At 42.0% G+C, this 23743-nt stretch overlaps 1 protein-coding gene across 4 annotated transcripts in view; it reads left to right on the top strand.

Moving 5' to 3' along the window:
* The first annotated feature begins 202 nt into the window (after positions 1-202).
* The window catches only part of FBXW11 (F-box and WD repeat domain containing 11), a 141470-nt gene continuing 117929 nt past the window's right edge, over positions 203-23743 (top strand). For 3 of the 4 annotated variants that reach the window (XM_025388363.1, XM_025388362.1, XM_025388361.1), the window contains exon 1: positions 203-618. In XM_025388363.1, the coding sequence (XP_025244148.1) occupies positions 574-618 (45 nt within the window). In that variant the 5' untranslated portion in view covers positions 203-573. The remainder of the gene's footprint in view (positions 619-23743) is intronic. The other variant, XM_025388360.1, reaches the window with a different exon arrangement.

Raw genomic sequence — 23743 nt, 5'->3', positions numbered from 1 at the left:
ACGGGCAGCGCAGCTACCTAGGCGTCGAGTGGGCACTGCGGCATGGACTGCGCATGTGCGGAAATGGGTCGCACAAGCAGGATCTCCGACAAGTGAGGAGTTGCCTCGGAGTTTCCGTCCCGGTCTGGGCAGCCTTGGGCTGACAGGAAGTCAGGAGAAGCTAGCCGGAAGGAGAACCCGGGCGCACGGCTTTCTGGGACACGTAGTCGTGGCGCTCTCGAGGCCCTACCATGAGCAAGCTCTTAACTCTTCAGGTGTGCAAGTCCTACGTCCACAGTCCAGTGCTACTGTCAGCTTGGAGTTCAGCTTCGGGCTGCCAAGAGCCAGCAGCCCGGTGTCAGAGGCTCGGTCCCACAACGCTCTGCGGGCCGCGGCGCCTGCTGGGAGGTGTAGTCCCCGCTCTGCGTACTGCGTTCGCCGAGGGGGAGGGCGGAGCTGCCGGCGGCCCGGGCGGGCTGGCAGCTAGAGTGGGTGCGATAGCCGCCTCCGCCTCTGCCGCCTCCGCCGTCGCCTCCTCCGCCCGGGCCGTTCGCTGCTGCGCGGGGAGAGCGAGGCGGGGCCGCCGGGGCCGCCATGGAGCCCGACTCGGTGATTGAGGACAAGACCATCGAGCTCATGGTGAGTGCGGCCCGCTGGACCGTCTGTGCTTCCGTCCGTCCGGCCCCGGGCGGGCCTGCCCACCTCAACGTCCGGTGCGAGGCCGGCTCTGGCCCTTCCCAGAAGCCTCGGCCCAGACCCGGGCCCCCAGCCTTCCCTGGCCTCGGACCCGGCGCGGGCTCCTCTGATCCCTCGACATCTCCGGCCGGTCCTGGCCCGGCCCCCTCTATGCCCCTCGTTTCTCCCCCACCCCCTGTCCCATCTCCGGTCCCAGCTTTCGGACGACCCTCGCTCGTTTATGCTGTAGACTTAGGTCGCACTCGCTCTAGCACCCCATTCTCCTTCTTTTAGAAAGGGATTTTTTTTTTCTTTCCTCTGTTTCGGCCCAGGCCCGCACCGCGCTTGCAAGCTCCCCTCAGGCCGAGTGAGGTGGTGGGAAGGAGTGCCGAGGAGATGGGTCAGGGCCGCCTGGGCCTCCGCGTCCTAGGAGGGGTCTCAGCACCCACTCCCCAGCCTAGGTCTGTGTGGATGCCAGGATAGGCCCTACAGAGCTGGGGGGCAGGGAGCTTTCGGGTTTGAAGCTGTGGCGGATAAGGAGGCCTCTTTCCCGGGCCCTTGTGGTGTCCGACTTCTCGGACAAAGGGTTTCCTACCCGGCGGAGAGGGATGTTTGCATAGCAAGGCCCCAGGTACTCTGGATTCCATCCCCCAGGAAAGAGAAGCCGTAACTTCACGTTTTCCAGAGCTGCTTTGGGAAATTGGGGATGAGTGGGGAGGGAGCCATCCTCATCACTGCCGCGAGTTCTTTCTTCTCAGAAAGAAAAAAAGGGGAATCCTTGGCCCCCAGGGGAAGCGACCACTCTTCTGTTAGAAACCACTGGCAGGCAGGCCAGACTCCCCGGTCCGTGGACACCCTCCACCCTCCTCCGAAGCTTTAGGATTTGAAGCCAGAAGGGGGTTTTAGGAACAGGACCATGAGAGAGTGGCTAGAAGTGGGTGATTTGGTGGAAGAAATAAAATATGGCAGATATTACTTGCCAATGTGAGCATTAGGGAAATCAAACTGGGCTCTGGAGAGTTGGGAAGAGGAAGTCTGCATCAGCAAATGGACATGTCCAGGATTTCTTCCTGTGGAAGCCTTGACAGTTCCTTTGTATCTCTCCTAACACGGTAACAACTTCTTCCCCAGGGCTGAGAGGAGAGAGGTGGAAGAATCTACTTAACCCAGCAAAATGTTTTCCTAGCCAGATTTTCTTCAATGTGAAAATGTTTATTGAGTCAGTGATTCCACTGGGTAGGGTTGGTGACATCAGAGCCACTTCCCCCATTTAACGCTATAAATAATAAATGGTGACACTGAAAGTCTGTTGGATAGCTGCATGGTTTCTGTGGATGGTGGTGTCTGGGGAGTTGAGATGCTTGCTTTAAAAATGGAAGTACGGTAGCATAAATATGGAGGCAGTTTAATGTTTGCTGTCCTTTGCGTAATTCACAGAACTTGACTTCTCTAGCATTCTTGAAAACTAGGAGGAAAAAAGAGAAACTGATAGTTTTTGATTTTTGCGTGCGTGTGTGTGTGCACGTGGGGTTGTTTTCAAAGGGATAATGTCACATGCTGAGTGATTTTTCCTTTTCAGCATAATTTATCATACTTGTAGTCAAGTGTTTGGTATTCTGTAACTTTTGTAGTGGGTTATTTTGGTAAATATCTTAAATCGACTAAGTATATTACATATTCTTAAAAATGTACACACAGTGCATGTACTTACAACAGAAGTACTTCATATCGAAAAATTGTAACTTGGTGACTCTTTGAAATTGGCTGTTCCCAGCTCCTTCCATTTCTATTCCTTTTGAAAATAACGAAAATGTATTTATTTTGAAAAGAATTATAAGAAATACATTGTAACCCAAGTCAGTGTATGGTAAAAAACAAACAAAAACCCAAAAAACCAAAAAAACCTTTGTCCTGAATTCACTGGCTTCCTATGCTTATAACTTAAAAAGTTTTGATTTTACATGATAGCACTTAGATTTCATCTGAAAAGAGATTTCAACCTGTTAAGGACATTGGCTGTGGCCCAAATATATCAATTTTTGCCCCTGATTTTGCAGTAGGTTAGATATCCTTTCAGATTTGACATGGATAAACATGTTCCTGCACACAAACTGGGATTTAAACTGGAATTCTTAGAAAATTTTAACATAGAGTTCAGTTATATTACGATTAATTTTAAAATGGCCTTTTATTTAAGGATTTTGATATTTCCTGAAAGGGATACCAGTTAAGACTCTTAGACAACCCTTATCGTAAATTAAATATATGTATTTATTTTAGTAAAATAGCACAGGTGCTTAACAACTGATTGAGTAAATCCAGAATCAAATGTAGGAATGATAATGCCTTAGAATCTAATTGCATGTGGCTTTCTGTTTTCACTGCGTTTAAATTACAGTTTCCAGAACTGGGTTAAAAATATTTTTTACATTGGTTTCAAGATAATCCGATTGATGGAAGAAAAGGGGTTAAACCGATGGTGTTTTGAAAGCCTAAAGCATGAAATATTTTTAGATTTTTATGAGTCAGCTTCAGTACTTAAATATTTGTGATTGTGCTGCTTGTACCGGTTTGGCACTTAATGCTTAACAAGATAACTTTCATTTGCTATTCCAAAGTGTGCTGTATTAAAAAGAGGAAACAGACTTCTTGGTTATGTCCCTTTTCTAATCTTCATCCCTCTACTTTCCTTAATATTGATTCTTCTGTTTTTCCTTGCATTTTTGATAAGTATATTAGGAAATAAAGCTGGTAATAGCAGAATAATTAAATTTCTAAAATATAACCCCCCACTTTGACTCCTATCCCTGCCTGAGGCCTGGGTCCACAAAGGGTGCTTCTCCTACTGACCCGCTCTCTAGGATTCAGATTTTAGTATTACTTAAGTCTATAAACTCTTAATTTAGACCCAGAATTTACAGTTACTAATGGTAAATAATTTAACCACCAGATGACTGTTAGGGCCTTATATTGGCCCGGTGCTATACCTGTTAGTGGGCCTGTTTTTCCAAACTTCTGAGTTTGGTAAAGTTCGCCTTATGAATGAGGTAGAAAACTAGTAATTCATTTTGGAAATATGTAAAGTTTATCAGGCTATGTTCAATGGACTTCATTGGGAAGAATGAGAACTGTACAGTATGTATCACATGGTATTTAACAACCCTTGAGTTAGGAATATGACTTGATTTTCAGGCACTCATCACTAGAAAGCACTCACAAGAGCTTCTGATTGGAAGAGAAAAATGATTAGATTACCCTGTAAGAAGACAGCAGAAATTGGTGCTATCACTTTAGGAAAGGTGATCCTGCCTCCTCTACAGGTGTGAGTGAATCCCATCTTCCCTTGAAACAATTAATGGACGGTTTATAATTAATTGGTAAATGACTTCCCTTTTTGCTAAGTGACCTTAAGTGAGTCATTTCCTTTCTGTCTTATCTCTTAAGTGGCTGTATTACTTGTTGAATGAAGTAATATAGGTTAAAATACGCTGATCCTTATTAAGAAGGTGTGGGCAGGTGCGGTGGCTCATGCCTGCAATCTCAGCACTTTAGGAGGTGGGAAGATTGCTTGAGCCCAAGAGTTTGAGACCAGCCTAGGCAACATAGCAAGACCCTGTCTCTACAAAAAATAAAGAAAATTAGCCAGGCATAGTGGTGCACTCCTATAGTCCCTACTACTCAGGAGCCTGAGGTGGGGAGGATCTCTTGAGCCAAGGAGTTTGAGGTTGCAGTGAGCTGTGATTGTGCCACTGCACTCCAGCCTGGGTAACAGAGCAAGACGCTCTGGAAATGTCTTGTTTTCTTTTTGGATCATTTTTTTTTTCTTCCTGTCATTGACTTTCTAAGGGGGTGAGTGGGGTTGTTTAGTGACTTCATCAAGAAACTGGATATTACTTTGTCACCATCCTTCTCCTCATGTAGCACACCACTAGAGGTGCTGACTTACTGAATGCAGACTCAGTGGACTCAGGTTTCAATAGGGTCCAAATGAATAAACCACACACACACACACAAATTTATATAAAATATATGGACCTCACTGACCTGCCTAAAGAGGCTGTGGCCCAAATATATCAATTTTTGCCCCTGATTTTGCAGTAGGTTAGATATCCTTTCAGATTTGACATGGATAAACATGTTCCTGCACACAAATCTTGGCATTCTGGGCTCTTGACAGCTATAGTCTGTCTCCTGCAAACAGAGAGCTAGCCCAGGAGAATCGCTTGGCCATTACATAGATTCACAAAACAGCACATGTATGCCTTTTACTAGTGTTGTTTGAGCCTATGAATTCTAGAAACAAAATTATCTGCCTTGTAAGATCTGTGGGATCCTGGATTCCACCTTGTGATATTTGTTCTTCATAGAAAAGAAAGCATTTCAAGTCCTAGTGATTCCAATTCCAATCTTCCTTTGTATTTCATTCTCCCTTATGGCTTTTCTGCCTACTTTCCTTGCTTGCTGTATATTCTAGCCAACGCATGGAGGACCATGATCTTCCAAATTCTGCTCACACGTTTCCTTTGTCAGCATTGATAGAAATGGACCTAAGCCCATTTATTGAAGGCTACTGATGTTTATCAAAAGGATCTAATAGGTGGTTCTCTGGCCCAATTGGCTCAGGTTACCTCTCAGCAATCTTTTCTTTCATTTATGCTAATGAAGTCCTGTCCACCCCAATAAAACACAATAGGTGCCACCTGTTTTGATGTTAGTTTATATTATGGTAGCAGATACCATCTTGTTTTTGTGTCTGTATAGCACTGCCTATATGACACTCATTGTTAAATGAAATGAATGAATTCTGGCACTTTGTATTTATCCTGTAGCACTTAACATATTTCAGGCTTGTATTATAGTTACCTGTTCGTGTCCTCTGTTGAATGATAAACTCCTCATGGGAAGGGCTGGGGCCATATTTATCTTCCTGTGACACACCGTTCCTTCATACCACACGGTGTCGTCTTTGTGGTAGGCTTTCAGGAAATGTTGGGTTGAATTTTCCTGGTGATCATTTTCAGACATTAATGCCTTTTGCCTGTGTCTTAACTATCCTCTTTTCTAAGCATTTTCACCCACATTACTAATCCACACAATAATCAGTTCCTAAGTTTTATGGGACTTACGTCATCCTCTGTATTATAAAAACTTGTGGTTGCGCCTAAACTCTTCTTCTAGAGGCTGTGTTTGATTGCCCTGTTACCCCTTCACAGGGCTCAGCATATGGGTGCTCAATATGGATTTAAATTAATGTTAGGTTTTCTTTTTTTCATGCAGTGAAACCTTTTAAGATTTCCTTTTGAATATCTTAAGACAAAGGTAGAGATGAATAGAGAAGTAAGATGGGGAGGGGGAAGAGGTGGGTGGTGTGTGGTTCATAGGACGTCCATAGACACAGTAACCTTTATTTACAGACTTTCCACACATACAGATTGATTTACATAGAACTCAGAGAGTGGTTGTTAGCAAAGAATTGAGGAAACTGAATACTTTTTACATCAGTTGGTGCAGGTTTGCCAAATAGCTGATAAGCTCCAAGGGCTCCATGACCTTAGAAAAGCATGATTTAGCAGAAAGGGCATGGGCTTTGAAGTGAAACACCTGAGTTTGTATCCTAGCTCTGTCACTTGCTAGCTGTGTGAGCTAAAGAAAGGTAACCTTTCTGCAGTATGATTTTATTATATGTAAAAATAAGAAAACTTAGGTATTGGTCTGAGTTGTTGGGAGGATTATATGAGAGAGGTGTGTGAAAGGACTTTGCAGAGGCTTGCTTTTCTTCAAATGCCGACCATACTAACTTTCCCCACAAGTACAGGGACCTTAAAGCAAAGTCAAGACAGATGGTGTGGAAAAGGTTTTTATTTATTTCTCCTGAGTTGCGCACGTATTTATTTGTGAGGCTTTACAGAAGACTAACATTTGGTTGCTTTTAGCCATACATTTAATGAGCCATCTTTGGGAGAAACAATGAAATCATACAGAGACAATACTGTCTTGGAAAATCTGGGAGGTACTATTACAGTGACTACCAATTTGGCGTAATTAGGTCTATGCTGTAACTACAGAGAGAACCCCCCCCCAGTCCTATTTTTATACTTGGTATCCTGACAGAAAGAGACTGGTGATTAGTTTATGTTGACATTGAGCGTTGGGATTTATGTTTAATCGGTTTAGTTTAGACTGACAAATTGTGATTTTTGAATTCTTATTATCATCATCATCAAAGCTGATGGTTTTGACCTTAACAGAATAAGCAGTGAGAATTCATACAAGATTTCCTTATGAGTTGTATTGTTCATTGAATTAGTTGACAATGGGGGAAGAAACTTGTTGGTTAAGAATGTGCTCGTTACCCTTGGTTAGTTTCTGCTGATCACAATTGCTTAAGAGGAAGTTTGTCTTTGTAGGCAAATGAGAGACAGACCAGGAAGACCTGACAATCCAGTAGGGTGTCTCTAACCTGGTTCTTACTGTTTTAATGAAACTAAAAGATGGAAGAGTTCTGTGATGTCAGCGGGAAGCATTTTTAGGAAATTCCCTCTCAGGTTGAGTCAACAATGAAGATCTTCACAAAATGGAAAGCTGTGAAGTAGAAACACTGGGACATTAACATGAAAAATGAAAAAAAAAAAAACTTTGGCTCTTTGGCTTGTGATAGAGACGTGTGTAAATATAAGTATATTGAATGTAGGAAACCATTGTATAGTAAAAAGCCTCTGATCCACAGAAGAAGAAGAAAGACTGAGGTTCTACTATTGTGAAAAAGGAACTTGAGTAATTTTTAATGTTTATTTTTTTAGGAGTTAACTTGAGAACATTGAACCGGTTTTGGTAACTAAGAATGAAATATATTTTGGCTCTCTGAAATGACTACATGATAGATTCAAAGAGAAAGGGGGCAGAGGGGCAGGAAGAACTCAGTCCTGATACTCTCACTTGGCATCTGTTAATCTTTGTATTACTAGCATAAGGCCTGCCAGCAATTAGGCATTGAAGAAATATGTATACATATATATATATATATATTTTTTTTTTTTAAGGGAAGGGAGAAAAATTAACTCACTAGTACAGGAGAAAAGCCTGAGGATTCAAGAGGTCCAGAAATGAGTCTGTTTAGTCAAATTGCTGTGGTTGTGTTTTGCTATAACTTGTTTTGCATTTTGGATAGTTGTACCTTGAAAAACGTAGTATACTGTTTTAGCAGTTAGCTACTGGCCATAGTTCACTAGCTACTTTTGTCAAAATTGGGTTTCCAGTTTATTCTTAGGCTTAAGAATAATACCACTTAATGGGAAAAGCTTGAGACCTCATTATTTGCTTGGGATTTTACTTTTGTGATCTCCTTAAAGTTGTGAGTCTTAAGATATTTTCATCCGATTGTTATAGTGAGGTTAATCACAGACCGGCGTTTCAGTCACTTTAATTGCTTTACCTACAATATAAACAATCAGAACATCTTTAAGAGTCATTGCCTGTGGACTGTCAACACATCTTAGAATTTAAAAATTACTTGGGTTCAGCTGGATTTGAGTTTCTTTGTCACAGTCACAATCTTTGCTGCTAAACACAAAGACTACCTGAGTACCATTATAGTGTGTCTTGCCACAATCATTTTTTTTTTTTTTTTTTTTGAGATGGAATCTTGCTCTGTCGCCCAGGCTGGAGTACAGTGGCACAATCTCGTCTCACTGCAACCTCTGTCTCCCCGGTTCAAGTGATTCTCCTTCTTCAGCCTCCCAAGTAGCTGGGATTGTAGGCATGTGCCACCAGGCCCAGCTAATTTTTGTATTTTTAGTAGAGGCAGGATTTCACCATGTAGGTCAGACTGGCCTCAAACTCCTGACCTCAAGTGATCCGCCCACCTTGGCCTCCCAAAGTGTTGGGACTATAGGTGTGAGCCACCGAGCCCAGCCTATAATATGTTTTGTTTTAGCATTAATTTTGTAGGTTTTAGGCTGGGCATGGGGACTCACACCTGTAATCCCAGCCCTTTGGGAGGCCAAGGTAGGCAGATTGCTTGAGCTAAGGAGTTTGAGGCCAGCCTGGGCAACATGGTGAAACCCTGTCTCTACTTAAAAAAAAGAAAAGAAAAGAAAAGAAAAAAATATCATGGGCCTATAATTGCATGGCTCTTTGTTAATTAATTAAATGCTTCTTTAAGTGGCAAGATCTAGGGAATTAACCTGTTCGGGATGGCCCAACTGATTAATCTAGGCTGAAATATTTACTCTTCTGTATTTTCATAGTACTCCATTTTCATGTTAATTAATTTAGGACCTTTGAGAGTAAAGCTTGATTTCTTCTCCTCCCTCAGAAATCATGGGCTTTCTGACCCTTAAACTGTGGAGTCCATAGTGCTCCATGAAAAGGGCATGGGCTCTACTACCTAGCAGATGTGGGACTTTGGACAGGTTACTTCTTTCTGCTCATCTTTTTTGAGAATTAAATATGGGTAATTAATGTGAAGGACTTGGCCAATTAGTAGCTCTTCAGTAAGGTAGGTATTACTATAATTACTGCAGGAGCGTTTTGGCTGTAATGTAGCAATTGAGGAAGTAGCAAATTTATGTTTGAGTAAGTTCAGTCTTTTTGTTTTTATCTTTGTTGTCCTGTTAAATGCCTTTTCTCTCTCCCTTTTAGTTTAGAATTTGCAGTCTGAATTGGTAGAAAAAGAATGTTGATGTAATGTGGATAGGACTTAATATATTTTTTTTTTTTTTTTTTTTGAGACGGAGTCTCGCTCTGCCGCCCAGGCTGGAGTGCAGTGGCCAGATCTCGGCTCACTGCAAGCTCCGCCTCCCAGGTTTACGCCATTCTCCTGCCTCAGCCTCCCGAGTAGCTGGGACCACAGGCGCCCGCCACCTCGCCCGGCTAGTTTTTTGTATTTTTTAGTAGAGACGGGGTTTCAACGTGTTAGCCAGGATAGTCTCGATCTCCTGACCTCGTGATCCGCCCGTCTCGGCCTCCCAAAGTGCTGGGATTACAGGCTTGAGCCACCGTGCCCGGCCAGGACTTAATATTTAATAGTGTCACCTAGTAAATTGTTTATTAGCATTCTTTATGATTTTTCCCAGTTTATCTGATGATTGGCCATTGTACGGGACTGGCCTTTATTGAGTCAGAAGTTCACTCTTAAGTTATATGTTTTGAAGCACACTGTATTTTAGGTAGAGGATTTGGGTAATACGTAGATAGGATGTCTTATATGGTAGCAAACCAAAACATTTCTTTGTTAGGTATGTAAATAAATATCTTTATGGTAGATATTTGAGCCCTCTCATATCATTATTTTTGGCTGACAAACTTTTTATAATGGTGGAGGAGCTATCTTAGAAAATGGATAAGAAAGTTCAGTGTAGCTGAATGATCTAGGACAATTTATATGGATGATAGGGTAAGTTTTTTTAGCTGCTCTCATTTGGAAGTTGCACGCTATTTAGTCATGAGTAAATATTAATATTAGGGATGTTCCACTATTTGTTATGAGTTTTGTATCCTTTCAACACAGAGGTGAGGAATGCTGCTGCAGGCATTTTATGCCAAATAGCTGACTCAGGGGTTATAACTTTTTTCCTGTGCTTCAGATCCACCATTCCATTGACCCTTCCTTCCATTTCTTGGAGGCTATCCTTTGCTGCTGGTGCCATGGTGGGTGTATGGATTGCTTTCTGTCTTTCAACAGTTACCGAAGTGCATGTTTGGGATTTTGTTGAAGAAAGCTGGATACAGTAAACGGAAAGAATCTTGGAAGATGCTTGACTGCTGTCTTTTCTCAGACTAGTCTGAAAGGGAAAACCCCCATTCATTCTGGATTGGTGGATCTGAAGTACAAAATATTTTCCAGGTAAGCAATTACCCTGTATTGTTTTGTTTTGTGGAACTCAACTCGCTGAAAGAAATTTTGAAAAATATTTTTCAAATATTTGTCCATTAATAGGGAAAGGGAGAAATATTAGATGTTTGTGCGTAGTGTCATGTTTGGCCATGTTTGGGTGTGGATCAGTGAAGGTATATGTGGCTGAATTGCTAGTAAAAACTTTGTTTGACTGTAAGAAGTGCAGTTATTATTATTTTGAGACATTCTGTCGCCCAGGCTGGACTGCAGTAGCATGAACATGGCTTACTGCAGCCTTGACCTTTTGGCCTCACACGATCTTCCCGCCTCATCCTCTTAGGTAGCTGGGACCACAGGCATGTGTCACCATGCTCAGCTAATTTCTTTTTTGTAGAGACAGGGTCTCACCATGTTGCCCAGACTGGTCTTGAACTCCTGGGCTCAAGTGATTTGCCTGCCTTGGCCTCCCAAAGTGTTGGGATTATAGACATGAGCCACCACGCCTAACTCAGTTATTTTTACGTTAAGCCCAAATAGTTTTTATTCATAGTCTGATAGGAAATACAGTAAACAGGGACATATATTGTTTAGGGAATAGCTTGTAAAATATGGAAAACAAATGGTAACTTTGAGGCATTCTCACATGATTTATATAATAGTTAATACCCGTTCAAAATATTTTTTGCAGTTTCACGTAAAGTGATTTTATTCTGAGGTTTCTAGGAGGGTCTTCTTGGGGAGGTTTACTAACTGTAGCAACTGCTTATTGAGAGCATGTGCTGCATGCCAGTTACCTTTGTATGCACTTTACCTATACTACGTAATTGGCACAGTGCTTCACCTGCATTTTACAGCTAGTGAAATGGAGCTCATGAGCATAAAGTGCCAGTTTCTCAGGTCATGCAGCTGGTAAATGGTAGAACCAAGCTTTAAACTTGGGATTAGGTGTCCTCAAAGTTCTCACTCTTTCTGACTTATTACACTTACTGAAGTTTGTACTTCAACCTTTAAATTTTCAAATTGCCTGTCTGTAAGAGCAAGGTGTGATTTTCTTCAACACGTTTCCACTCAAAGAACACATGCTGGGTCATTGTTGGCATGGCATTTTAATCATTTAATATGATTAAATGCTTGCTTACTGAAAAATCAGATCTTCAGTCAGTTCATCAAGTGAACATAAAGGTAATTTAGGGAGTAGAGAGACAGTGCATTTAAATACAAGATGTGCTTTATACAGGGAAGTATCACTTGGTTCAGTGAACTCAAACCTGTGTCTTCTCAGTTCCTCCTCAGTATTTATTATTTAAATAGCTCAGTAGCTCATTATGTAGGCTTCTTTTGGCCTGTGGTTTGTCATCCATACAAGTAAGGCATTGTCAGGCAACATTCTTGAAAACATGACTTTTTTCGGTATTTAATATTCTTTCTGGAGAACATCCTACTCCCTTTCATCTTAAAAAAATTTCTTTTTATTATAGATGGACACTCTGACTTTGTGATCCTTGTTTTTGTTTAATACTTTCATATTTGCTAATGTTTCTCCTCTGGTGAGATTGTGGTTTACTGCAACCTTTGCCTCCCAGGTTCAAGTGATTCTGGTGCCTCAGCTGCCCAAGTAGCTGGGATTACAGGCGCGTGCCACCGTGCCCAGCTGATTTTTGTATTTTTAGTAGGGATGGGGTTTCGCCGTGTTGGCCAGGCTGGTGTCGAGCTCCTGGCCTCAAGTAATCTGCCTGACTCAGCCTCCTGAACTGTTGGGATTACAGGTGTGAGCCTGTAATTGTCTTCTGAAGGATAGTCAGGACAGTCAGGTGGTGGTGGTGGTGGTGGTGGTCATGGTACTAGTAGGAGAAGTAATAGTTAACACTGGGCACTTATTATTTACTGGGCATGATTCTAGATATTTTATACTTATAAACTTATTTTATCCTTATACAGGTTGAGTATCCCTTGTCTAAAATGCTTGGGATCAGAAGTGTTAAGAATTTTGGATTTTTTTCAGATTTTCAAATATCTGCTGTATACTGATTCAGCATCCCTAATCTAAAATCTGAAATCCGAAAAGTTTCAATGAGCATTTCCTTTGAGCGTCATGTTGGCACTCAAAACATTTTGGATTTTGGAGCACTTTGGATTTTGTATTCTTGGATTAGGAATACTCAACCTGTAGTAACCTCATGAGGTAGGTACCATTATTTCCACCCTACTGGTGAGGAAACTAAAGGGTAGAGTAGTTAAATAACATGCTCTAGATCACACATCTTGTAAGGGACAAAGGTGAGATACGAACCCCGGCAGTCTGGCTTCAGAGAATGTGCTTCTTACCTCTATTCTATATTATCTGTAGATTAGAGAGTATCATCCAGTAATAGAGGGGCGGAAGTCCTAAAGACTAAAACTATATATTCTGATTTCAAGAAATCATTGCAAAAGGAAAGGAAACAGTTTTATATATTTCTTATCTTCTGTAGAAAACAGTCTAGCTCTCAGGTTCTGCATTAGCCATCTAGGGCTGTCAGGCTGTTTCCTAAGGCAACTTGGAATAGGTTAGTTCGAGGTTACATTTTAGTACAGTGCTGTCCCATAGAACTTTTTGCAGTGATTGAAATGTTCAGTGTCTGCACTGTTCAATATGGCAGTTTTGAAGTGTGGCTCAAAGTAACTGAATTTTTAATCTTAATTTTAATTAAATTGACATTTAAATAGCTACATGTGGAGATTATAACCTGCCATCATCCTAGGTCCAGTCCTTGGTTTAATACTCACAGAAATTTGATCTGCTGAGCAGGCCCAAACATCCCGTTATCCCAGGGTTGGACTAACATTAACCAAACTTACAAGACTGATGTGTAAAACCTAAATCTTAATTTATTTATGATGATTTAAATATGTTGGCATGTTTAGTATATTCTTTTTTTTTTTTTTTTTGAGACAGTCTGTCACTCTGTCGCCAGGCCGGAGTGCCGTGGCGCGATCATGGCTCACTGCAACCTCCGCCTCCCAGGTTCAGTCAATTCTCCTGCCTCAGCCTCCTGAGTAGTTGGACTACAGGCGCACATCACCACACCCAGCTGATTTTTGTATTTTTAGTAGAGAGGGGGTTTTACTGTTGTTGGCCAGGATGGTCTCGATCTCTTGACCTCGTGATCCACCCACCTGGGGCTTCCATAGTGCTGGGATTACAGGCGTGAGCCACTGCACCCGGCCCAGTATATTGTTTTTTGATAGGCAGATTTACTTACTAGGTCCTAATTAATATGCTAGTTTAATTTTTTCAAACAAGTCAGAGAGATCTGAAGACTCTAGCCAAATGACTGGAGTATTCTCTTCATATAAGAAGACTTCATCAGGGAAGAGAGTCGTCTTTGCTGGCCTGGGACTGAGACACCCTCTTTCAACTTACTTTTAGGGATGGTGGTTTTTCCCTGTGGCAAAGCCTCTCGACTCTTCTGCTTGCTGTTGCTTCCCAGATCCTTTTGTGATTAATGCATTTGTTTTTAGACAGATTAGTACATTCAGCTTGAATGCACCCTTGACTTATAGGTCTCAGAAGCCCTTTGTTTTCATTAAAGTTCCTTTGTCACTGCTCTAATCCATTTTGTGTTCATTTGCAACTCTGAGAAAACAGTTGAATTTTCCTTGCTTCCGTGTGACGTCTTTATATTAAAGTGAGTCCAGTTTGGGTTATGGCGAATTTGAGTTGCCTGTGGATGAATTGTCTAAGAAGAGAAGTATCTAGTAGGAATACTGGCCTGGAGTTCATTAGAGAAGGCGGGGTTAGAGAGAAATACTGGGGAGTTTTTAGGTGCAGTGGTAGCTGACTAGACTTTAGTATAGTTATATGATTACTCAGAGTATAGACCGAAGAATGATACTGGTGTATGGGAATGCCAACATAAAAGAATGGGCTACAGCTAAGGTCAGAACCTGAGATCATATGTGATGTTGACCAAGAGGTGTTATTACCACCCTCTCCTTTTTTCTCTTCCCCTTCCCTTCCCTTTCCTTCCCTTTACTCCCCTCCCCTCCCCTCCCCTTTCCTCCCCTTCCCTCCCCTTCCCTCCCCTTCCCCCTTTCCTCTCCCTTCCCCTTCCCTTCCCCCTTCCCACTCCCCTCCCCTTCCCTTCCCCCTCCCTCCCTTCCCTTCTCCCTCCCTCCCTTCCTTCCTTATCTCTCTCTCTCTCTTTTCTTTCTTCCTTTCTTTCCTTTCTTTTGTTCTTCCTCTCTCTCTCTCTCTCTCTCTCTCTGTCTCTCTCTCTCTCTCTCTGTTACAGAATCTCACTCTGTCACCCAGGCTGGAGTGTCATGGCATGGCCTCGGCTCACTGCAACCTCTGCCTCCCGGGTTCAAGTGGTTCTCCCACCTCTGCCTCCTAATTAGCTGGGACTACAGGCACATGCCAACACACCTGGCTAATTTTTGTATTTTTAGTAGAGATGGGATTTCACTCTGTTGGCTAGGCTGGTCTCAAACTGCGGACCTCGTGGTCTGCCTGCCTTGGCCTCCAAAAGTGCTGGGATTACAGGCATGAGCCACCGCCTCTGGCCTCTTTTTTTTTTTTTTGGAGATGGTGTCTTGCTCTGTTGCCCAGGCTGGAGTGTCATGGCATGGCCTTGGCTCACTGCAACCTCCACCTCCCGGGTTCAAGTGATTCTCCCACCTCAGCCTCCCGAGTAGCTGGGACTACAGGCGTGCACCATCACGCTCAGCTAATTTTCGTGTTTTTAGTAGAGATAGGGTTTCGCCATGTTGGCCAGACTGGTGTGGAATTCCTGACCTCAAGTGATCCTCCCACCTAGGCCTCCCAAGGTGCTGGGATTACAGCCAACCTCCCGGCCACACCCTCTCCTTTTCATCTTGACTTGATAATTTTGTTACAGCCTGCTAGTACTTATTCCTAGTCAGCAAACTGTTGGGTTGTGACTTTCTGTTCTACTGTAATAGTGTGCTTAATTTTTGAAATGTGTTTTTGAGAACATATCTTATGTACATTTATGCAAACTCAAATTTTACACATCCGGTGACAAAAATAAGAGAAACAGAACCTAAACAGTAAAGATGGGAACCTAAAACGTAAGATGGGAAATGGGAATCTGTTCTTTCAGTCTGTCTCATTTCCTGAGTGCCTTTTATCTATGATTATGGTATTTTAAAGACACACACTTTTAACGTCACAACATGAGGCCTAAATACAAGCCAGCTATTTTATCCGCTAGTCAGTTGAAGAAACAGTGAACTGTTCCAATGCTGGAGTAAAAATTAGTGTTGTTAAAATTATTGAGATGCTGTGTTGGTCTCAAGTATGGCATATCCTTAAGGGATTTTTGAGGCATATTTTTGTCTTATGCTATTTTCACCTTACATATTCACTTCAGACTCTCCTGCAACCACACTGTAACTAAGTTTTGATAGTGAAAGCATGGAGACATGAAGAGTTCATTATAGCTGCAGTCAATCAATACTTGACAAATTTTTTGAATGAATTACTGTATCTGTGATACAAAATTAAGGTACAAAAGGAGCTGGGTGCCATGACTCACTCCTGTAATCCCAGCAAGCACTTTGGGAAGCCAAGGCAGGTGGAGCACCTGAGGTTAGGAGTTTGAGACCAGCCTGACCAAGGTGGCGAAACCCTGTCTCTACTATAAATACGAAAATTAGCCGGGCGTGGTGGCACGTGCCTGTAATCCCGGCTACTTGGGAGGCTGAAGTAGGAGAACCGCTTGAACCCGGGAGGCGGGGATTGCAGTGAGTCAAGATCGCGTCATTGCACTCCAGCCTGGGCAACAGAGCAAGACTCGATCTTAAGAAGAAAAAAAAAAAGGGCAAAAGACAGTACTAAGCAAAAAAAAAAAAAAGTTTCTCATTCCTTCTAGCCACCCAACTACATTCTTGTGTAACCTTCCTATACATATGTGTATCCTGTACACATTATTTTTGCACCTTGATTTTTTAAGTAAAATATGACTCAGTTATCTTTCATATCAGTTCCCAAAGAGCTGTCATATTTTTTGAGGAGATAATGTAATTTAAAAAATAGGTGCTGTATTATTGTACAAATATGCCATAATTTGTGTAACCAGTTTGGACTGATGCATGTGTAGGTGATTTCTAGTCTTTTGCTGTTATAGTTAATGCTATAAAGAAGAACTGTGCATATGGAATGTGTCTTCAGGACAGGATCTTGGGCATACTTACTAGGTGCTTTTATGAATCTGATAAACAGTGCCGCATTGTTCTCCAGTCACATTGCAACAATTTATACTCTCACAGACCTTGAGTAAGAGTGCTCTTATTTCCTGACAGTCTCATGGTATTACATGAATTTTAAACTGTTTGCTTTTTAAATTGTTCTTCTCTTTTTTCTCTGTTAACTTTTTATTATGAAAAATATCATATACATCTAAGAGTTGGGGTAAAAAAGTACAACAAACATTTATATACTCTGTCCACCTACATTCAACAATTGTTAATATTTTGTCATATTTGAGTCATTTCTCTGCTACCCCTCTCCCTTCTCTTCCTCTTTCCCCTTCTTCCCTCCTTCCCATTTCTCTCCTTTTCTCCTTACCTCTCTTACTGTCTTTTCCTTCCTCCCTACCTCCCTTTTTTGTTGTTAAAAATTTGAAAGTAAGTTGCAAACATCATAATACTTAACCCCTAAGTTTTCAGCACATATCTCCTAAAAATAAGGATAGTGTCTCTCTCTTCCTCTCAAAGCATTACATGCATACACACAACCATATCCCCAGGTATACAACCACGTTATATATAATCACATATACTTTATACATGTGTAACTACAATACCGTTTTCACATCTAAGAAAATTAAAGTAATTCCGTAATATAATATCAAACGTCAATTAAATCTAAATTTTCCTTATTGTCTCAAGAATGTCTTTTATACCACCCTCACTTCTTTAAAACAAACAAACCGACAAAACAGGATCCAAACAAAGTACACCCTTTGTATTTGGTTATGTTTCTTGTACTCTCCTTTAAGAACAGTTCCTTTACCCTTTTCCCTCCTTTCCCTGCATTAACTTGTTTGAAGAGACCAGCTCTGGTTGTCTTGTAGGTTGTGTAACCTTGTGCATTCATTATTTCCTCGTGGTGTCTTTTAACTTGTTTCTCTAGCTGCTCTACTTCCTGTAAACTGGAAGTTAATTGAGATGCATCCAGGTTAAACATTTTGACGAGAATGCTTCATCACAGGTGAAGTGCACTTCACATTGAGTCATATCAGGAGGCACTTAATGACAGGTTATCCTGTTATGAGCAATGCTAACTTTGATTCCTTGGCTGAGGTGGCAGCAGCCAGATCTTTCCATAATGAAGGTAAAATTTTCTCCTCTGCTATTAGAGAGGAATCTATGGGACACTATTTTGGCACCTTGTAAATATCCTGTTTCATTACAGCCTTTCACCCATTGGTTTCATTATCCTGATCCTGAAATCGGTTATTACAATAGGGGTTGCAAAATTATAGATTTTTTATTTTTTTAGACAGAGTCTCACTCTGTTGCTCAGGCTGGAGTGCAGTGGCACAGTTTCGGTTTACTGCCACCTCCGCCTCCCGGGTTCAAGCCAAAATTGTAGTATGTATGTATGTATGTATATATTTATTTATTTATTGAGGTGGAATCTCGCTCTGTTGCCCAAACAAGTGCAGTGGCATGATCTCAGCTCACTGCAGCCTCTGACTCCTGGGTTCAAGCAATTCTCCTGCCTCAGCCTCCCGAGTAACTGGGATTACAGGCACCTGCCACCATACCTGGCTAATTTTTGTATTTTTATTAGAGACAGGATTTTGCCATGTTGGCCAGACTGGTCTCAAACTCCTGACCTCAAGTCATCCGCCTGTCTTGGCCCCCCAAAGTGCTGGGATTACAGGCATGAGCCACTGTGCCTGGCCAGAATTGTAGTTTTTAAATTGCCATTCCCACAGGCTGCCCCCATTTTTCTTCCTTCCTTTTCTATATCACCATACTCTCCTGGACTTTTATTTATTCAGTGTTAACAATCAATTACAGTCTTTGCTGATGCTCAGATTGTCTCAGGTTTGGCTATTGATAGCTTTTTCTAGGGAGCTCCTCCTGTTTCATTTTGACATGACCCCATTAGTGTTTTTTTTTTTTTTTTCTCTTGGCTTTTTTGGCACAACAAGATGTCCCAGACTCACGTTTTATTTCCATAAGGTGATCAGGAATCAGCCATTTCTCCAAGGCTCTGGTTCTTTTTAGTGAGGAATGGTATTTAGAAACTAAAATCATTGCTGTGGATTGTCATTGCTTCTAGACCCTTTCAGTGGACAGAACTAAGAAATATGTTTATAAAGAACCATGAGTTCATGTTATTTCTCATTCAGATGTAATATTAGAGATTTTTTTCTGACTCTGTTGGCCTCTTAAGTTTCCAAATCTAAGGGACCTTATCAGTGTCATGGCCCCATCAAATTAAGATACACATTGTGACTTAAATAGGCAGATAAATAGTTTCATCCATTCATTATTGAGCATGTACTCTGTTCTAGATACTGTTTGGGGAATACAGAACAGAATCAAATGCATACCTTGCTTCCAGAAGCTTGTAGTCTTTTACATAAGAAAGTATAGCATAGTGTGAAAACTTGTAAGGATCATGGGAGGTAGACAAACAGTGTTGTAGGAATTAGAAAAGGAAGGAAATTTGATAAGGGATATTTTAAAAACTTACCCTTGGCCGGGTGCGGTGGCTCACACCCGTAATCCCAGCACTTTGGGAGGCTGAGGTGGGTGGATCACCTAAGGTCAGGAGTTTGAGACCAGGCTGGCCAACATGGCGAAACCTGTCTCACTAAAAATGGAAAAAATTACCTGGGCGTGGTAGTGGGTGCCTGTAATCCCAGCTGTTCAGGAGGCTGAGACAAGAGAATCGCTTGAATCTGGGAGCTGGAGGTTGCAGTGAGCCGAGATTGTGCCACTGCACTCCAGCCTGGGCAATAGAGTGGGACTCCGCCTCAAAAACAAAACCAAAACCAAAACAAAACCAAACAAAAAAACAACTTACCCTTTGAGGCTCGAGCGGAAGTTAGACATAAACATGGATGTATTGGGATAGTGGAGCTTCATAGCAAAGGGAACCAGGTGAACAACGATTTGCAGACAGTGGTGTTTGTTGTCTATCTGGGGGACAAGTAAGTAATTCTGTGTATTGCCGGAGTATTGCTTTGTGTGGAAGGGAGTATGGATGATGAATTTGAAAAGTCAGGTTATAACCAAATCTTGAACTTTATCCCGTTAGGTTATTGGTCTCCAACCTTTTTGGCACCAGGGACCAGTTTCCTGGAAGACAGTTTTTCCACAGACTAAGCAGGGGGAGTGGAGATGGAACTGTTCCACCTTAGATCATCAGGCATTAGTTAGATTCTCATAAGGAGCATGCAGCCTAGATCCGTCACATGCACAGTTCACAATAGGGTTCCTGCTTCTGTGAGAATCTAATGCCTGGGCTGATCATCTGACAGGAGGCAGAGCTCAGGTGGTAATGCGAGTGTTAGGGAACAGCTGTAAATACAGATAAAGCTTTGCCTCCTGCTCACCTCCTGCTGTGAGACCCAGTTATTAATAGGTCACAGACTGGTACCAGTCCACAGCCCAGGGTTGGGGTCCCTGCTTTAGGTTGTAAGATGCAAACTAATAACCTGTGGATAGGTAGAGCTTCAGAAACATATTTTATGTGATCCACACGGATTTTTTTTTTTTTTTTTTGAGACGGAGTCTCTGTCGCCCAGGCTGGAGTGCCGTGGCGCGATCTCAGCTCACTGCAACCCTTGCTTCCTGAGTTCAAGCGATTCTCCTATCTCAGCCTCCCAAGTAGCTCGGACTACAGACGTGCACCACTATACCTGGCTAATTTTTGTATTTTGAGTAGAGATGGGGCTTTGCCATGTTGGCCAGGCTGGTCTTGAACTCCTGACCTCAGGTGATTCACCCTCCTTGGCCTCCCAAAGTGTTGGGATTACAGGGGTGAGCTACCACACCTGGCCTGGTCCACACATATTTTATTTATTTATTTGTTTTTGAGACAGAGTCTCGCTCTGTCACCCAGGCTGGAGTACAATGGTGTGATCTCACTGCAACTTCCACCTCCCAGATTCAAGTGATTCTCATGCCTCAGCCTTCTGAGTAGCTGGAACTACAGGTGCGTACCACCATGCCCGGCTAATTTTCGTATTTTTAGTAGAGATAGGGTTTCACCATGTTGGCCAGGCTGGTCTCAAACTCCTGGCCTCAAGTGATCCACCTGCCTTGGCCTCGCCAAGTGCTGGAATTATAGGTGTGAGCCACCGCTCCTGACCAGATTTTTAAAATTGGGACATTTCATATGAAAACACTAATCTGTGGTTTTGTTTGAAAATTGGAGCTCAGTAGTAGCTGTCCTTTTGAGTCAGAGCTTGTACTTTCCCGTACATAACTCCTATGAGACCAATTTCACTTTATCTAATTGGTCATACACATTTTTAATTTTTATTTTTTTGGGTCAGAATCTTGCTCTGTCACCCAGGCTGGAGTACAGTGGTGTGATCATGGCTCATAGCAGCCTTGACCTCCTGGACTTAAGCTATCCTCCCAAGTAGTTGGGACTGCTGGTGCACACGACCATATCTGGCTAAGTTTTAAAATAATATTATATTTTTCGGTACAGGGTCTTCTTGCTCTGTTGCCCAGACTGGAGTGGTACAGAGGTACAGTCATAGTTTACTGCAGCCTCTAATTTCTGGGCTCAAACCATCCTCCCACCTCAGCCTCCAAGTAGCTGGGACTACAGGGGCATGCCACCATGCCCAGCTAATTTTTAATTTTTTTATTTTTTTTGTAGAGATGAAGTCATGCTGTGTTACACAGGCTAGTCTTGAACTGACTTCAAATGATCCTCATCTGTCAACCTCCTGAAGTGTTAGGATTATAGGCGTGAGCCACTGCATCTAGTCTATTTTTATTTTTTTTTAATATACTGGGTCTCGCTGTTGCCCAGGCTGATCTCAAACTCCTGGCCTCAAGCAATCCTCCTGCCCAGGCCTCCTGAACTGTTGGGGTTACAGGTGTGAGCTACATTGTAAGTTTTTGAGCATGTGATCCCTGCCTAGATTGGAGGAGATATGAGGGTGGTGGATGTGGTTGAGAAGGGAGTTGACTATGAACATTTGAGCAAGATCTGTGGTTTTCAAAGATCACTCCAATTGTCAGATTAGAGGATGCATTAGAGCAGGACGAATTGGAGCAGGGGGACTAATTCATTCACTGTTGGAGTGTCCCAGGGAAGAAATGATGAGATCGTAGCAGATGGTATGAAGAGGAGGAAATGAGACATTTTAGATGTAGAGTAGGTGACTGTGTTGATAGTGGTGTGTATATGTGTGTATGTATTGATATGAATGTAAATCAGACTATTAAGAGAGCCCTGTTTCTGAAAAGCTTTGCCTTCATAAATCAGTGTCTGAAAGTTAAATACATGTTTTCATAACCTGTTGGTTAATTTTGGAAGGCGGTAGTAATAGTTTTAGGCATGTCGTCACCGTAAAGCTTAGTTTTATAATACGCAAATAACATGCTTTGTCAAAAAATGTAACTTCGACCTGGCTTAATTTTTGAAAATTGTGTATAAAGTAAGTATTTATAGTGCGATTCTTTTTTTTCTATAATTTTCCTTATAATTATGGAGCTACATTTTTAAAAAAGAATATTGGAAAGCTATATACTTATTTTTAAGGAGCTTGCTGCATGTATTTAATTTTCCTACAATCTCTACTAGAAGTTAATCAAAAGGATAGTGAATTCATAATGTCCTTTCCCCCACACTTAAAATTATACCACATTAGGATCATCTAGACTGTTAATAACTATTTTGTCAGAAATTCTCCCTGGTTGGAGCGTGACTTTATCTAGTTCCATTAGCAGTGCCGTTACTCTGGATATTTAGTATTACCTCCAGCGCACATGTGCTGAGGGAGATAGACATGAAGTGCGTGTGAACGGGTAGACTAGAAGTGAGATTGACTGACACGCCACACCTGGCTACTGTGTAATAAGCTTCTGGCTTTGGAGGATGAACAGAGATTGGTTAAGAGAGCATTTGTGTATGGATGTTTTATTGTGTACAACTTACGTTAAAGAACACATGTCTTAAGTGTACAGCTCAATGCGTGTTTACATATGTGCACAGCACATTGTGTAACCTCTATCCGGATCAAATGATAGACCTTTTCCAGAGCATTTCAAGGCTTCCTCTTGCCTATACCTCACCTAGTCAATGAGCTCTCTTTTTAAAGGTCTTTTCTGACCTCTATCACTATAGACTAGTTATGCCTGTTTTTGAATTTTATGTAAATATGATTATAGAATATATACTCTTGTGGTTTTGTTCCCCCACTCATTATTATTATGTCTGTAAAATTCATCCATTTTGTTATGTGTAGCTGTAGTTTTTTTTTTTTTCTATGCATTATTCCTTTGTAGATATTCACAGTTTGTTTGTTTTACTTGGTTGATGAAATGCTTGGGTTGGTGAGTACTTGCCTGTTACTGATGAATACATGAGTTGCTTCTAATTTTTGTCTGCTACTATGGATAGCAGTTCTAAGGTAGACATAAGCACTTGTTTCTCTTGGGTATAAAAACCCAACAGAATTACTGGGTCATGGGGGTAGGCATGTATTTAGCTTTAATAGATACTGCTTGTTTTGGGAAAAACTCTCAAACCATGTTTTTCCTCTGCTCTCAAACCAGTCTAACAGTAATCATCAACACAGAAGAAGGCTTCTGTGACCAAATGTGTGGGAGTGGGTTTCTCTCCACCACTAGTGAGCAGTCAGTTCTGCAGCGGACACCAGCTGTATGTTCCCCAATTTATTTCTGACACTGTCTACCTAGAGATAGTGTCAGATCCTGCAGATTGAGGGCTCGGCCCCCGAATTTGCCCCCCTACCCCACATACCAGTGGCAAGCCTGGGCTTCTGGTCCTTCTGACCAACTTACTTCAAGTTGGGGTTCCTGCTACCCCTACTATGGGTTCAATTAATTTGCTGGAAAGGCTTACAGAATTCAGGGAAACAGGTAACATTACCAGTTTATCATAAAGGATATTATTACAAAGGGTATAGACGAAGATATGCATAGGGTGAGGTATGGGGCAGAGCTGTCATGCCCTCTGTGAGTGTACCACCCTCTGGGAACCTCCACCTGTTCATCCGTCTAGAACCCTGTCCTCTTGGT

This window comes from Theropithecus gelada, chromosome 6, assembly GCF_003255815.1.
Source record: "Theropithecus gelada isolate Dixy chromosome 6, Tgel_1.0, whole genome shotgun sequence".
NCBI lineage: Eukaryota > Metazoa > Chordata > Mammalia > Primates > Cercopithecidae > Theropithecus > Theropithecus gelada.
This window is presented reverse-complemented; position numbering and strand designations above follow the sequence as displayed.